At 42.5% G+C, this 17,864-nt stretch overlaps 1 protein-coding gene across 8 annotated transcripts in view; it reads right to left on the bottom strand.

Annotated features, from left to right (window-relative positions):
* Positions 1-334: 334 nt before the first annotated feature.
* Mbnl2 (muscleblind like splicing regulator 2) overlaps positions 335-17,864 on the bottom strand; it is a 160,478-nt gene continuing 142,948 nt past the window's right edge. For all 8 annotated transcript variants that reach the window (XM_031361150.1, XM_031361154.1, XM_031361152.1 and 5 more), the window contains one exon: positions 335-3,097. In XM_031361150.1, the coding sequence (XP_031217010.1) occupies positions 3,083-3,097 (15 nt within the window). In that variant the 3' untranslated portion in view covers positions 335-3,082. The remainder of the gene's footprint in view (positions 3,098-17,864) is intronic.

Genomic DNA, 17,864 nt, shown 5'->3' with positions numbered 1-17,864 from the left:
CTATCTTGACTGTCTGTTTATCTATCTACCTGTCTGTCTGTCTATCTATTTACCTGTTCCGTCTGTCTGTCTGTCTGGCTGTCTGTCTATCTACCTGTCTGCCTGTCTGTCTATCTATCTTGTCTATCTGTCTGTCTGTCTGTCTATCTACCTGTCTGTCTATCTATCTTGTCTGTCTGTCTGTCTATCTATCTATCTACCTACCTCTCTCTCTCTGTCTCACTTGAGAACTGCTGTTTATTCTTTGGAGGCACTAAGTGTTATCTATACCAAGGTAAAAACATTTCTGTCCAATGAACTACCTGTCTAAACAAGAAGTAAGACCGCCACACAATCCTTTTAAATGCTTCTTTTATTTCATTGGTTGTACATTGGGTGAGTGAACTGAATATTACAACCAAAACATAGAATTGATACAAATTAGAGTCCTGTTTACACTGTAAGATAACGAATGAGGGAATTCTTTAAGAAGTGTTACAGAAAGATTTAGTAGAAATGTGACCAGTGGTGTATGGCTGAAAGAATATTTCTGTGAAGTGTTGTTAGATCCTGAAAACCAAGAGTGAAATGGAGTTCCCGTACAAGTGGAGTTAGTTTCCTAACTACCGTAGCTGTTGGACTGATATCTTCCTGTCTTGGATATTGGTGATTTTGTTTTTGTAATTAAACAAAGCATTTAAGACTTATCCATCATAGTCAGACTTCTGAATATAAACAAACTTTTGGCAAATAATATTTATACAGAAAAATAGTTTTAGATCCTCTCAAATCCCAGAATTATTCTATAAAATTACATTATAAATAAATAAAAAGCAAAATCTGTTGTACATATATTTGTACATCTATGCATTTGCCTTGCCTCCTCCTTATTGCAAATGGCATATTTGACTCTGCATATTATAATCACAATTCTGGAAAATGGATATCATAGTAAAAAATACAGTCATCTATATTTGCTGGGGGATACAGGTGATGTTTTGATGCTCAATTATTAAAGGGCTGAAAATAGCTATGTGCTGATAATTTTTAAAATAAAAATCATGAAATGAAAGGGAAAAAAAAGACAGTTACAACAATTAGTCTACAAAAATATTTCAGTGATTCCCATAATTTACCTTTTTAGTCTACTATCTTCTCAACGAGTTTAAATGAGTAAGTAAAGAAAAAAATAAGTATGAGTGTTTTAGGCAAGTTGTAGCGTAACTACATTGTTATAGCTGAGGAAGTTACAAATATCAATAATACATAAAGATGAGAACTATCAAGGTGATACAAGTTAGATACAATACCTTTCCACAAATTAAAACAAACACGACACAAGCACTACGCAAGATTACACTCAGAATGTGATTTCTCTTTTTGATACAGTTATCAGATCTATGATGTAAGATAAATAGTAATTAGACTTTGACCAACATGAATTAAATGCAGATTTTTTTCAATCAAAAAAAAATGATATGGTTGGATGCCTCTAGTTTTCAGAACAGGCGATGATACCAAAATTTTAAAATATTTTACATTCAATCTCAAAAGTCAAAATACTTCAATCACTAAAATGTTCACAAAGAAAATGGATGTTTTAAACAATTACACATAATATCCATTTATAACAGCTGTTTCATTTCTCAAACAATAATTTAAAAACTATGTAGGTACTGTGTAGGCTATGTGCAACATATAAAATGTGAAATATGAAATATTTGGTACGATAGTGCTTAAAATAAACTTTAAAACAAACTTTCTGAACAAAATTTAATTGTATCGCTATTACCTTGAAGATCAACCAAGTATTTAAAAAAAGTAAACAACATTAAAATATGTTTCATCCATATATAGTATATATATGTATGTGTATATATAATATGTATGTACTTGTATTAAAGTTTTTTATACTTTTGAGACATAAAATATGCTTTAAGGTGAAAGAATTAAAAGAACTATTTTTTTCCATGCTGTAGTTAGTTACAACCCTTTAATCCAACTTTTAAAATGCAAAAACAGTAATGGATTTTTTAAAAAGTGAAACTATCTACTTTTTTTGTTTACATAGTAATTTAGATTAAAGTCACAGTTTGCATCTGTAGTGACTAAACTCAGACGTACTTAAACTGGAATATTATACAGACCTCCTCACCTACAGCTTCCCTGTCTGACTAGGTTTAGTTTAGAGGAGTTATTCGGTAACAGGCAACCGGAGGGCGAGTTTGAAAGACCAATCCCTTAGATTCACTACTGGCATGAGCCTTTCATTCTTGTCAAGCTGGATGAAGTCTGGCAAAATCTAGGCACTTCTACAAAGTCTCTCTTATAAAACAACTTTAAAAATATACTTGTAAAATAATACCTTCAAGACTTTGTTGGGTTGGGTATGAAGCTCATACCGTGCAAAGTTTTTTTTTTTTCAATCTATGCAATGTTATTCTAGAATCCCATGATTCAGTGCGGCATCTCCTGGCAAAGCGAACCCCACACTCTGATGTGTCCCCCGGCAATTGTGCTTGAACTGCCACTCAGACTTTAGACCTGCGAGGCAGGCGCATGTTTTACTTCACTTCTCTCTGCTGTGACTCTCCGTCTCCTCAAGAAGTGAATCAGACCCTTTGATCCAGTCAGGAAATGAAATGGCTGTGATTGGAGTTACGATCGAACCTGCCCTTGGAATAGGTACTTAAACTAAAGCTATCTGTTTATTGCTAAATTTGAAATATTCTGAGTCGAAATGAGTATATTGGCTGGGCTTTCTGCATCAGCTATAGTTATGGAGATAAGACAATATTCCTGGGACAGAAACTATGCTCGGAAAGAACCCTGTGAAAGAAAACCTCATCCTGTATGTCTCTGAACATCTCAGCTGGTCTCAGGTAGTTAACTATCTCAGGCTGGAGTATACTAAGCATACCATATTTAATACTCATATATGACATAGCAGAACTAGTCTTAGGGTTGTGGTCTGTCCAGAAGAACTAAATTTAGCATGCAGTTTGTGGCAATTCTATTGAGGAGGAAACGGGGTAGTATGTACAGTAACAATGTTTAGTTATTCTCAATGCAGATTCTTGGCATTCCATTCCATTTCTGTTGATTATTTCAGAATTATCTGTTAAAGAAAAAGACAAGGGCAATTTAGACCTTCTGCAGGGAAAAGAGAAAGTTCAAGTCTTATTCTTTTGCAGACAGATATTTGAAAGTAGAATGATCTTCAATTTCTCACAATTCTGACAGTCATTAACTTTGTAAAACCTGGACTCTTCATGCTGAGGCTTTTAGCACTGAGCACTTTCTTCTGTGTGCCCATGGCAAGGACTGGAGACTCAAGCACACAGCTTTCTATGAGACCATGACAGCAGGTATGTGGGCAGGCAGTCTGTTCCCGCCTCAATCTCTTTAACTGATTTGGCTTCATATTTCTTTGGTCTATGCTCATATCACTATCAAACTGACCTTTGATCTACTGATCAGAAAGGCTAATCAGAGAATTTACCTTTGGAAGTTGTTTATGAACTTAACTATCAGTATCTAAGAGCTAATCAATCAGATAGTTTAACAGTTGACTTATAACTCAGAGACAGTCTTATCAAACACAACCTTGTCCCTAAGAGAGAACAGCAACCAGCTTAAATGTCACAGTGAAAATTGGTAACCATCTAACTAAGCAATTAAAAATATTCGTAATAAACCCCCAAACTCAGATAAAGCTCAAGCAAGGCTACTACTAAGTCCAAGCTCGGCTCCTGGGATTAACCACCAAGGTCCCATCTCGCTTCTGCATCACTGGACTGTGACTCCAGGGTCTTGCACACCCTAGGCCAGCACTCTGTCACCGAGCTAAGTCTCCAGCCCAGTGATGTCCCTCTCCAATCTACTGTTCTTGGGGTGAGAGGTTTGGGTCTATGTGGTCTAGACCATTAAATATCAAGCTCAAATATAAAGTTTTATCAAAAGTATTTGTTCTTTGCAACACTTTGATTTATCTTTGTGTAACTAATGAACACAAGTTCATTTGTTAAGTAGTCAAAAAGAAATAAGAAATACCCCTTATGGTAAATATTAGCTAACAGTGGTACACATCAGGTTTCAATTCCTAGTTAAGAGGGTTATTTCTACAAATGCGATTTATTATCCTATCACATTAGAGTTTTTGCATATAGATCTTTTTCTTTGATCACTCCAATAGTTCATATGTAATATTTTAGTATATTCAAATGATAAATATGCCCATCCTTTACTTTATTGGGTATACAGATGTATACAGAATTGGCTAAAAATGGAGGTGACTTATGGAAATATTTATGTGAAATGAAGGTTCGAAACTTCAGACACTGAGGCTACTCACTTAAGACTCATTTACTCATCTTTACTTATATGGCTCCATGAGTGGTCTGGGAATGAGGATGCTTCACTGAGGGGGGTGTCTAGAAGAGAATGTCGGGAGTTCTGAGTTCAACTTGGGTGCTGGGAACCAAAGTTTGGTCCTTCAGAAGAGCAGCAACTTGGGTCAACCACTGAACGGTTGCCCTAGCCCCGAGCCCTATTCCTTGCTCTTAAAACAGTTCCTTGGAATTTGAAGATCATTTGGAGAAGAGTGTTCCTTGTTTCATATGCTGGTAGATGAGAATAAGAGCAACATGTGATGTTTATTTATATGTAGATTCTGTCACAGGATCTAGCATTTGAATGAGTTTATCATATGGTCTTTGACATCACGACAGCCAGGTAATACTCAGAATCTCCATATAGTCAGTTTATACTTTTTAAGACTCAGATAGTTGACTACTAACTAGGGCTTTCCTGTATCTCATCCCAAGCTTCCAAGTTATCTGCAAACAGGAATGCTTCCTAATGACGTCTTCATCAAATCACGCCCTATTTTTTCCCCTATTTTCTCTTACTTTAGCAACAGACTCTGAAAGATATAGGGGAATCCACTAGTTCTTTAGACAAATGTGATGACATACTTTTTTTGGAATGTACACAATCCTGCTTATTGGATGAAGTTAAAAAAAAAAAAAAACAGACAGAACAAAATTACAAATATCCGATGGATGCCCTTCAGAAAACCTAGTAATGAAAACGGGGGAGTTTACCTTACGGAAACTCACAAGGATGCTTTGAACTTGTGCGTGACAGAGGGAACAGTGGGAAATAGCTGGGCTGCCTCTCCCTCTGCCAGTGAATGGAGTGCATGGAGCCAGTGCATGGAGACAGACAGGCATGGGCTCTGGTGTTGTTGAACTTCAAGTCATGATGAACCTAGACTAGAAACTTGGCTGTCAGGGCTGTACCTCTGTCTATCTGTGACGTGCCATGCATGTGTAGGATAAAAGGATGAGACATATAACAGCTGTGGACTTCTAGAAGTTCTGGGATTTGACCTTAGGGCTGAGTAAAGCATTCAGTTTTTCTCCTCAGAAGTTCCATGTGTGGGTGGCAATGGCTTCCATGAAAGTATCATTTATTGTTAATTTTTTCCTGAGAACACTAACTCACTGGGACTGTCTGAATGAAGTACACTCTAGGGTGAAGTGTCCCTTGGAAATAGTGCACTAGGTGATGAACCCCAATGCCACTCATTTTAGACTTGTCCCTTTGACCTCTGTTCTCATGTTAGGGGACATGTGACACTCTGATCTGTAGGATCCCAGGGGAGCATGTGCTAGACAAGCTAAGCAGGAGGAGGGAGCTGGTGTCAGGAGCTTCTCTTTGGTTTTTGACCTTCTTTTCCTTTAGCCAGATTATATTTTTAATTGGTGCTAAGGCTATATAACTTAAAGACAATAGGAACATTCTGCATGCTTTCCTACTGGCTTGCTACAGAGATGTTTTTCTGTACCACCTACATAGCTCCTTGTACACCTTGTCACCTCTCTGCCTCTACCATTCTTTATGACCATTTTTATACCCAGATGGACTGAACACTTCAGAAGGTGTCTGAACAAACACTAAATATTGGCACAAAATCATCTTATTAAAATAGTAGGCTTACAGTTGTTATAGGTGATGTGGCAGAACACTACAAAGCCGATGTACATTTAAAAATGCTTAATTAAAATATCAGGCTAACGGGATGGCAGAGCAGTTAACAGTGCTTACAACTCCTTCAGAGGGCTCAGTTCAGTTCTCAGCATGCATGGCTGGTGGTTTACAACATGCTGGACCTCCAACTCCAGGAGAGCTGGTGCTCTAGCATCAGCCTCTATGAGTATTTATTTTAGAGCACACACACACACACACACACACACACACACACACACACACACACACAGCAAACATATTTTTAAAAACCCAACTTTGAAAACAGCACATCAAAATAAGCACAAGAAGCTAAATGCCAGAGATTTCTTTTCTGTCTTGCGTTTCATCGAAACTGAGATGGCTACCCAGTGTTCCTTTCCAAGGTACTGTAGCCCACACATCCTTGGAGGACATAACTGAAAACTCCATCATTAGGCCCATAAAAGTCTACATGTAAGTTAAATGGAGAGCTAACTCATCAAGTCTCCCAAGAGCCTCTATTTTTGCTTGAGTTCTGGTATCTACCCTCGTGACTCAGTAGGCCCTGAGAGTATCTGTCACACGTGAGCCTCGCTTGTATGTGCTGTAGTTCTACTCTGTCGACACGAAAGCCCGTGCAGCAGCAACTGGCTTGCATTGGTCGGATACTTATTTCCTCACTTGGCTCCTGACATGAGAACTCTCTTCAGGAAATGAAACCGGTGGCCCTTCTCAGACCCATGCCAGGGACTAGGGGAAGCTGAGGTTCCAAAGCCTTTTTTTACACTTCTTACCACACTAGCTGAGCAGGATGCCCTGGAGCTTATGAATCCGAGAAAGGGACTCTCTAGGACCAGTCTGAAAGGACCAGCCTGGTGCAAGAAGTGGGAGGCAGTGTTAGAAGACCTTTCCCATGCTTTAGGGGAGTAAGTGCTGGCCCTGAATGACCACGTACATCTCCTTAGCCTCCTCCCAATGAATGCAAGAAACGTCAGTCAGTCACCCTACTCCTTCAAGAAAGGTCAGTCACAGCCACCCCACCCCTTCAAGAAAGGTCAGTCACAGCCACCCCACCCCACTCCACCAGACTGCCACTGCTTCAGCTTCTGAGAAACCTTTGCAAGCTCCAATAGGAACTAAGGCAAACATACCGAAGGAGACACATCTCTATGTATCTCCCTGCTTGGTGATTCCCTTACGTAAGTAGTATTTCTTAAGAGAGAAACATGGCTGGAGAATTCTTAAGTACTATTATGGTCTGCCATGTATGGTAAATCAAAACTTTGAACTGAAAATATTGTTTTCAAATTCCTTCCCCACTAAAAGGAGAACACACAGAAATGAAGACAGCTGACACGCACAAAGTTCACACTTCAAGTTAGAAAACACAGACAAGCTTGACCTCTAGTCAAGAGCGCCTTCACCCATCAGTTGTGGCCCTCTGGTTATAGCAATATGTGTGATACAAAAAAAGTTCGATGGCTGCAGTAGAATCTACTTATTAATGAGATAAAATCATATATAAATTAATTAAACTAGATCCCGTAAATTGCTGTATTTAGGTCTGACGGTTCTCCTCAGGGTGTAGGTACCCTATGATATACCCCGTGTGAACACAGTCTGTGAATGGTCCAATACTTTTTGAAGACAGAGCGTCAAATAGGTCTTCCTATCAGGCACTGGGTAACCACTGATGAATTCTTGTATCCTCACTGAGGTGTGTGGTGATGAGGGGCAAAAGAGATTATGAAGAGGTGTTCTGGGGAAATACTAAGCCTTTCAGGGCAAGGCAGCTGAAAATTCTGTGCATGATCCACATTACAGAAAATGATTTTGTGTGGCTCAGATCCATGTCTGGGCTGGATTCAGCAACGACGGCTGGTGTACATATGAGACACACTCACTTCCTTGGAGGAGAGACCCAACCAAGTCTAGACTGCTGCTTCCTGAGTTGAGCAATAGTTGTAGCAAGCCAGGGCAGACAGAGACAGGGAAGTTGGTGGGACTGGAGAGAATGTGTACTAGAGAGTTGGTCCTGCAACTTCCAGACATTTAAGTGCTCACTCCCAGGACTAGGGCACTAGACCAGAAGAAGCCAGACGACTAAAACGAAAATACGATCACCCTGACCGTGACTCAATCACCAGCTATGAAATATTCATGTAGTTTTGTCTCCTTCTTAAAGATGATGAATTTAGGATGAGCCATCCATCACTTGGAAGAGATCTGACCAGGATGTGAGATGGACTTGGTTGAAAGCGCAACAGTTTGTGCAGAGACAGAATCACTAAATTTGAACTCATCAGTAGCATGAACTCAACAGCTGACTCAGCCAGTCTTCCTTTGGGAGGGTGCAAAGGATCTTGGGATTGCTTTAGTGTTTCAGAGACAACTACCAATGACTCTGAGTTTATCACATGGGGGTGATCTTTAGGAACTGAATGTATACTCTCAAAAGGGTGAGTTTCTATGTGGCTTCTAGAAAAATTTACACTCCCTACAGAAAACACTCATCGCCAAGATTCAAAAATGTATCTTCGGAGATGGCAGCTCAACTATTATGTTCACTAAGAACAGCTTTGCTTAGTTGATGTGGAAACATTCACGAATCCAAACGCCAAGACAACCTAAGAAGAGCAAGAGATGTTTCCCTTAAATTTCCCCCATGACCAGCTATCAAATGCTGTCTTTATATTGCTGACTCTGGAGATGTAGATAAAATATATCTTATAAAATATTTGTATGGCCTTGTTGAACTATGAAAGAACCTTAGAGGTTCTTGGTACCACAAACTTCAAGTTGTAGTGGATATTTTCAGGCAGGTACATTAAGTGAGTCTTCAGCAAATTCCCCAGGAGGGATCTCTGATTCACCTTTATGTCCCTGGTGTCTAGGATGAGGGCTGGGCACACAGGAATCACCAGTTTCTGGTTGAATGGATGAATACAGAGGAAGTAACTGAAGACAGTGCCCCATTCACAGACGACCACCAGCTGAATTAGGGGCCGCGGGCAATGCAGGCAAGACCAGAGCCCCTCAGACTGTAGAAGACACTGTAGCCTTTTGTGGTATGTGAAATATCTTAAGAAAAATACTTTATTGCTACAAACTGTCTTCACTTCTCATCATATATAGATAAAAAGGACAGTTCTCTAGGCTGGGGCCAGAGTCACACAGGAAAATGTGGCCAGCAAACCGAAATTCCACCGGAGGAAAATGTCTAAACGTGGCAAATACATTCAAATGTTTAAATGTGGTTAATGCCTTTCCCATGGTCACAGGGCTCTACAGTCATAGAAGGGCATTTCCCTGTTTTCTGAAGTAGAACTTATTGTTTCCTTTAAAGTATAACAGAGACTTGCCTGTTTCTATCATCCGACATTTACCTCTTTCCTTCTTTTTCTGCGATGGGGACTGAACCCACAGTCTGGCACATGCTAAAAATGTGCTCTGTTGATGAGGTATTTCCAAACCCCTCTCTTCTCTGTGTTCTTTTTACTATGTCCTGCTCATGCCTACCACTGTCCATCTTCTCCTCTTATTTGCTCTATAAGCCACACAACTCTTTTATATGGCAGCCATTACTGTCACCAAAAATAGTGTCCATTTCTGATGTTTCCAGAGAGGCAAAACTCACACAGTATTCTGACTGTTCACATGGAAGAATACATTGAAAGGTTATCTTAAAATTAATTTGTAGACAGGTTCTCATTTAGCCCAAGGCTGGCCTCAGACTTGCTATGTAGTTAAGTATGACTTTGAAGTTCTGACTATCCTGTCTCTAGTCCACTACTGTTAAAAGCCACAGACATGTGCTGGGACCACCGGTGTGTGCTGGGACCACAGGTGTGTGCTGGGACCACCGGTGTGTGCTGGGACCACCGGTGTGTGCTGGGACCACCGGTGTGTGCTGGGACCACCGGTGTGTGCTGGGACCACAGGTGTGTGCTGGGACCACAGGTGTGTGCTGGGACCACAGGTGTGTGCTGGGACCACAGGTGTGTGCTGGGACCACCGGTGTGTGCTGGGACCACAGGTGTGGAATGCTAGCAGTCAGTCTATCAATTTCCCTTCTACCCCCAGCCTCTGAAGACAGGTCTTACTTGCTATTTTAGGGGACCACTGTTCTGAGGGAAGGCAGGATGCTACCACATTTAACTTACTTTCAAATGGAGATTTATTTGTGCTTAACAGGCATAGCCTGGGATCCTGGGAACAAATTGTCAAGTTGACAGTTTCTCTCCAAGGATAGCAAACGGAGGTTGGGTGGTACACGTCTAACTCTTGGTGGTCCTCAAGAGTAGTTTATTCCAATTGCTCTGCTCTACGGCACTGCAGAAAGTTAGCACCCAACGATGTCACTTCTCTATCTTCACCGATGGCGATTTGTTTTTGGAAAAACGTCCCACCCCCACTCTGTGGCTAATAAATGGAAGGCTTTGGGGATACGTTTTAATATAAAAAACTGTCATATGAAAGATGTTAACACCACTCTCATTAAAGATTACTGACTAAGGCCCACCCTGACAGGCTCCCTGGATGAAATGTGAAAGTTCCTGATTTGGGATCAAGCATTCACGTGTCATATTAAAACAAGTCCTGTGTGGAAACATCGAGACTCCTGGGTGTGTTATGGTGTGGCTTTGATCATGGCCTCTGAAGTCCAGGGCCTCTGAAGCTTGGTTCTGAAGAGGGTTCTCACACTAAGACAAGGCTGGTCCTTACATGCATGCTCTGAAACACTCAAGGTTGCCCCAGAGTGACTGTTTCAGCTAGTAAGTTTCTTTCCAAGCCACGTATCACAAGCTCATCACAAACAACACCCCCGCCCCGTTTTACCGTTTTCAATATAAGATAATAATATATAATGCCAGAAAATAAAATAAAGGGCTTAGGTATTCATGGTATTGCTAACCTGTGCTCACCAGACCAAGGGGAAGATCAAAGTCATTTCCCCTTACAGATAGCTCATCACCCACGTGTGCTCTGTCCTTAGCGGAGTGAGCTTTCCTGTCATAGTGAGCTCCTCTAACTGGAATTCTCTTCACACACCAGTCACGATAGGGGAATTCTCTTCACACACCAGTCACGATAGGGGAAAGCCTACCCACTGGGGAAAGAATTAAGAAAGGGGCTTTCTTCATGTACCTAACAGCAAGGCTTTTCTTCCTCAGGCTAGCCCCAGCTTCTGCCTTCCACCTGTGGGTGAATCCCAACAACCATTTCCTCCATTTTACTCTTGAGATAGGAGGGCTACCCTCAGCTCATCTTCCACTAACATGTTATAACTCTGTTGTAATTGAACAAGTATGTTAAATTCTAATGTATGTCTGCTAAGAATGACTGGCTCTTCCATACACTGAGGAGAAAGGTAAACGGATATGGTAGGTTCTCCTCAGCCCATTTCTTTTCTTTTCTTGATCTTTTCCCCTGGTGTTATTGAAAATACTGAAGAGTGCTGTGTGCTTATTTATAGAGAATAGCTATGAGATTATGTTTGATCTGCAGCTGTGAAAGAAGGCAAAACCTAAAAGAGCACCTCAGACTGAAGGGGTCAAACAAGAGCCAGGCAGAAAGGAAGCAGGCAGGGCAAGCCATAGCTGCCCAGGAACTAGTCTACACCTCTGTGTGTGTGCGTGAGTGTGTGTGTGTGTGTGTGTGTGTGTGCATGTGTGTGTGCGCATGTGTGCATGTGTGCGCGCGTGCGCGCGTGTGTGCGCGCGCGTGCGTGTGTGTGTGTGTGTGTGTGTGTGTGTGTGTGTGTATGTGTGTGAGCGCGTGTGTGCGTGCGTGTGTGTGTGTGTGCGTGTGTGCGTGTGTGCGTGTGTGTGCATGGGTGTGGAGGCTACAAGTCACATAGGCAGGGTGTTTCCTCAATTGCTTATCACCATATTTGGGGGACAGGGTCTGTCACTGGCTTGGCTAGCCTGGCTGGCCTTTGGGTTCCAGAACCTCTGTCCCAGGCTTCCTAGTGCTGGGATCATGCATCTGTGCTCCTATGCTCAGCTTTATTTGGGGACGTTGCAGGTTCAAGCTAATGTTTTCAGACTCACATGATAAGCTCTTTACTGACTGAGCCGTACCTCCTCACCCCAGGCTTGCACCACACTGAATGTCCCCAGACTGTTACACAGGTGTCCCTTATTGACCATGCCGTGAACTGAGCAGAACTGTAAAGGGCACGGGGGCTGCTGTGGTTAAGACTTCTGCAGCGAGCACTCTGAGGACTGAGCTCACCTACAGGGTCTGTTTGGTCATAAAGAAAACCACAGAGAACAGTCGTGCCTCCATCCACAGGAAGCTCTCCTTTCAGAGCAGCTCTGAGTAAACATGGAGCCACGCCACCAGGGCCAGGGCTGTTTCTACAGGAAAGCAAGCACCAAAGCCACTGGCCAAAGAACCTTAAAAATACTCTTTCCAGATGCAGACTGTATATCTTAAAGAAGGCTACATTTTCCTACTGTATCAAAATATATAAAATTGGGGCCCTATTTTTAAAGCAAATACCCTAAGATATTTAGAATATTTACAATACTATGTATAGGAAGTGAGGCTGAGATTAAATAGGCAGCCCACACCTGAGTGGTTTTGCTGATGCAGACCTCTGGGCATGGATGCTGAATCTAAGAAAAAAATTTACATGTAAAAGCTAACTTAGGCAACATCAAGACTGTCTTTGTTATATAAATGGACAATAATCAATGTACCTATTCTTTTTATAGTTATTTTTGACATTAGTCTTATCTTAAAGGTTTCACGGGTTATAAGTTAACAACACAAGAATGAAAAATGAATAAAAATACGCCAGTGTCCAAGAGGAAAATGAAAAGGAGCCGAAGCAACTATTTTTTTTAAATGATTAATTAGTTTATATGACAATTGCAAAGAAATTTCAGAAAGATTTATTTGTTCATGCAATGTAGGATTTTTTTTTTTACAACTATTTAGTTTTCCTCACAGTAATAAATTAAAGATCCAGGTCAAGAATTAAAAAAAAAAAATCCATGAAAATGAGCTCCTGCTGTACTTTGCACAAGTCCCCAGCTCTGCTCCTGACCTTGCTTCTGCGTTCACTACAAAATGTGAGGCCTGGGCTCCTGGGCACATTCTGGCTGCTGAATCGGTTTTCACAAGAGGGCCGAATGGTAACTCAGACCATCAGGAACTGGCTTTTAAGGGGCCAATGGCAGAAACACCACCAAAGGCTAAATTCAGTGGGAGGAACAGGAGGATGGTGTGAAGTATTGGATGTGGAGGTGCATCTTCCTGCATTGGTATCACCCCTCGGGGTTGGAGAATGCTACTGCCGGACAACAGCTTCTGGTCGACAGCTTCCGCTACAGCGAAGATCCTGAAACCCCGTTTTAGTTAGCTCTTTGCCTGTGAGGGGTTTGCGTGCACGTGCACATATGTGTGTGGGTGTGCACGTATGTGTGTGCGCGCGCGCGTGTGTGTGTGTGTGTGTGTGTGTGTGTGTGTGTGTCTGTGAGTTTAATTTGGCTGCTCAGTTGTGTATAAACCACAAGTATAAAGGAAATAAAACCAAACAAACCAGAGAGCAGATGTGAGAGACACTCGGGAGTCACATCTGTGTCCCCAGCTGTGCTTGTGAGCTGTCTGAGCCTCTGTTCTCACTTTGCTTGCCTGTGGCACACTACTACAGCCACAGTGCGGTGGGATTTAGATGAGGTCACAATCAGCTCTCCCACCAACTCCGCAGGAAGTCCAGAAACACTCTGCCGTAAAACATGGCAAGATGAAGCCAGAGGCGGATGCTTTATCAAGGACAGCCGTCACACTCTTTATTTCCTTATTATAAACGTCCCTGTCAATGGTTGGGTCTCTCCGAGGTGATCTGCATCTCATAATTACTTTGACTATAATTATTTGCACATTTCTTCATTGCCTATATCCTTTATTATGTAAGGCCCACGAGAAAACGGGCTGTCTTCCCACTGCCTCGTTCCCAGGGCCCCAGCTGTATAGCTCCTAATATCCACTGCTGAGAGGAAGCGAGAAGACATACCACCACAGAATAAAGAGTGTGCTTTTTAATAATGTCTGCTGTCCCAGGATAAGCCTCACTTAACAGAGTCAGTCCGCTGAGAACCCCACAGCTGTACACAGTCACTGTCCTTGTGAAAACAGAACTCTGAAAGCGGGGCACAGGGACAAGGAATAATTTTTATCATGAGAAGAATCATCTCGAAATATCAGACTGTGACAGCCTAGGTCTTCTGGCTCTTTCTTAATTTCTCCTCCCCCTTTTTTGGAGAAGTGTTTGGGTAAACCTGTCCGTTTAAAAAAATGTGCTAAAGTATACATAAAATAAATCTACTTTAAACATTTTTGATGGTAGCTCAGGGACATGAGACAATCACTTTGCTCTGCAACTCAGCCAGCCCACCTCTAGAACTTTTCCTCTGAATTGAAACTCGCACAGATTAAATACTACCTTTGAACTTTCCTTCCTTGACTCGTGTGTTTTCAGCACTGTGAACTGAATCAGGGATTTGTGCACACACGACAGGAACATAGCCCTGAGCTACACCGCCAGCCTTGATTTTACTGAGATGGTGTCTCTCGCAGCTCACACTGGCTCCTGACCTGAGACCCTCTTGCCACGGCCTTCTGGGTGCTGTGGTTTCACACTGGGTCCACAGACAGTGTGTTTCACACTGCATCTGGCTCTGAACCTTATCCACCTCCCATCCTGCCTGTTTCTGGCTTTAAAAAGGGATCCCTGGTTCTGCACCAGACCTGCCCCCATCCCCTCAGCTGACTTTACTTAGGAATAAATGACACGTCCAGTCGCTCACCCATCGCCTGAAGGCTGCCCAGAACATCCTTTCTTTTTTTCTTTTTTTTTTTTTTTCTTGGTTTTTTGAGACAGGGTTTCTCTGTATAGCCCTGGCTGTCCTGGAACTCACTCTGTAGACCAGGCTGGCCTCGAACTCAGAAATCCACCTGCCTCTGCCTCCCAAGTGCTGGGATTAAAGGCGTGCGCCACCACCGCCCGGCTGAACATCCTTTCTTAACTAGTGACACTCAGTTTACCTGAGGTTGTGGACAAGAAAGTTCTATGGAGACAAATGGGGAAAAACCACCTCTTTTAAAAAAATTTTTGAGAGGCCTCTGGGTCCATCCTTTCTCTCCCTGCTAGCTTACCACTCTGGAATGTTCTTGCCCTGCAGCCTGGCTTTCGGCACTGAGCTAAAATCTGAGTTTCTTTGTCAGTCTCGAAGACCACCAGGATTTACAGACGACTCTGACGCAGAACTTAGACTTCTGAAAGTCTCCATCTCCACGAGGACATGTGAAATGGTTAAAATATTTACAGGTGTACTCGGACTTCTTGTTTTCTGTCTGTTTCTTGTTGTCTGTCACTGAGGACCGATCACAGCCCTCCCCTCGTGCATGCTGGGTAAAGGCTGACTCACCTGCTTAACTCTCCTCTCCTAAGTATGACTGGCAGGGTGTCCCTACACAGACCACAAGGCCCAGTCCCTTCAAACATGCTGGGGAGCACAGGGCTTGTAGAATTTCATGCCTGGGGTTTAAACATGTCCAGCCACATGCTGGCTTGAGTTGTGAGGTCTTTATCCTCTGTGATTTGTTCTCATCTGAAAAAGGCACGAAGTACTTCACAGAGCAATAATGGGCATTGCATAAAATGGTGCATATAAGGAGTCGGACAGAGGTCTTGATGGAAGGTGGGCTTCTTTCCCGAGGGCTATTACTTTAGGAATCATAATCCTAAATCAAATTTGGTTTCAGTTTCTATTTAAATAGTTATTCAAACAATTCCATTGTGCATTTAAATATAGGTTTGAATGTTGGAAATATGCTTGGCTTTTGGATGAGACGAAGATATTTTAGAATATCAAATGCATTTGTCCCCTTTCTACAACACATGCTGATGTCACCAAAAGAAGCCAGACTGAATTTCTCTAGTTTTTTTTTCCATTGAGGTTTTGACTATCGGCTCATAATAATTATTTTTGCATACTGAGACCTTCTATTGTAAGAATGCAGCACTTATTCACCAGCACTGGGTGAACAGTGACCACCACCATGAGAATCTGATATCCTCTGATGGGTGGCACTTCTCATTTCCAGTTAGACATGGGTCACCCAGCTGCAGGCTTAGTAGACACACACTATGAGCAAGACATCCACCCCCTTTTATTCTTGATATGCCCCACCTCTATGATGGAAATCCAAAGTTATTCCACTCCTAGGATGGTATTATACGAAGACAGTAAACTATCTTTTTATTTTTGGCAGGAACAGAGGTTGAACCTAGATCCTCAAACCTGTGAGGCAAGTGTTCTTCCATGGAGCCACAGCCCCAGCCTTTGACACTGTTTTAATTACTTAACCAAAGCCACAAAATGTAAATATTTCCATAAGCTACATTATTTTCTTAATTACTTCTAGAGTCCCGTGCTTAGAGATAATGACTATTCATAGACACTTCTGTGAGCCAATCTGGCTTAACGAATAAATGTCTGCAGTTTAACTCTGGAGATTCCACTTCTCATGTAGCTCCTGCATATGCTTCAGAAGTTAGGAGGGGCTTTCCAGCTTATGCTTATCAAACTGACATAAGCTTCCAGCAAACAACTCAAAATTCCCCATCCCGGGGCAGGGCACATAAGAGAATTCTTCTCCCTTGCAGGAGCAGAGCGCGTAGTGGGCTTCTTTACCTTTACATACTTCTTACGTCTCGCTCTTTAAATCTCTGTCCCAGCTCGGGTTTCAGGGGTCTGAGGGCCCAGAGAAGAACAAAAGCAATGGGAATTTATTCACATAACAACCCCGCCCTGAAGCCATGGAAACTAAAGCTGCTTCACGGCCTCACAGTTCACTGTGGAACAGCAATGGCTCCCACAGACAGTGGGATTGATGGAACAGGCATGACTTAACACTGGAAGAATACACATAGGAAAACAAAGTTCACTTCTCAGGTATCTCTGCTCACTCACAGACCCTCCCATGCTCCAAGGAGGAAGCAAAGTTCCATATTTCAAAACCGCTTATAGCTAGCGATTCGATGGGAGCCATGCTTTGGTGGAACAAACGAGGCCTAAATGCAGTGTTAGGAGACCAAGTTTCTCATCCTCCTATAACCGGAAGCAAGCCAGTCCAATACTCTGGAGTTTTATTATAAAATGGAGATTTAGAAGTTTAGAGAAGTTTGAAACCTAGCTTTGCTTCTTGGCAGTATAACCTCGGGCATGTTCCTCAGCATCTCTAATGGTCCCTTCAGGGACATCTCTGCTTTCAGAGAGATAATTCACATCAAACGCTGTGCGTGATGCTTGGCACGCGACAAGTGCTTCAAGCTGGGTGGTGGCTTGAGTTCCATCTGCGCTGTCTGCTCTGTCATCCTTGGGGCCCTTCCACAACCATTGAAAGTACTTTCTCAGGAAGGCAGCTGGCAAAATGGAGCAAAGACCGCTCTAATCGGGATCTAGGCTTGCGTACTTGGCTAATTTATGAGAGTCGGCCAAGGCATTTTGTTGAGTGATTCCAGCTCCTATTACAATTTATAATGCTACTTGTATCACATAAATATGTTATTCTAGGGCTGGGGAGAGAGCTCAGTGGGAAAAGTGCTTGCCACACAAGCAAGGGGACTCCAGTTGGGATCTCCAGCATGTAAAAGCCTGAGTGCACTATGCTTCCATTACAACCCCAGTGCTGGGAGGGGGATGGGAGGACTCCTGGTGCTGGGAGAGTGGGAGGATGAGGAGGACTGCTGGGTCTGGGAAGGTGAAGGGGAGGACTCCTGGGGCTTGGTGACCAGCCAGTCTAGTTAAAAGAGAGCTCCAGGTTCAATGACAGGCACAGTATTTTTTTTTTTTTTT

The sequence above is a fragment of the Mastomys coucha genome, unplaced genomic scaffold (genome assembly GCF_008632895.1).
Source record: "Mastomys coucha isolate ucsf_1 unplaced genomic scaffold, UCSF_Mcou_1 pScaffold9, whole genome shotgun sequence".
In the NCBI taxonomy this organism is placed as follows: domain Eukaryota; kingdom Metazoa; phylum Chordata; class Mammalia; order Rodentia; family Muridae; genus Mastomys; species Mastomys coucha.
Note: the sequence above shows the minus strand (reverse complement) of the source record. Positions and strands in the feature narration are given on the sequence as shown.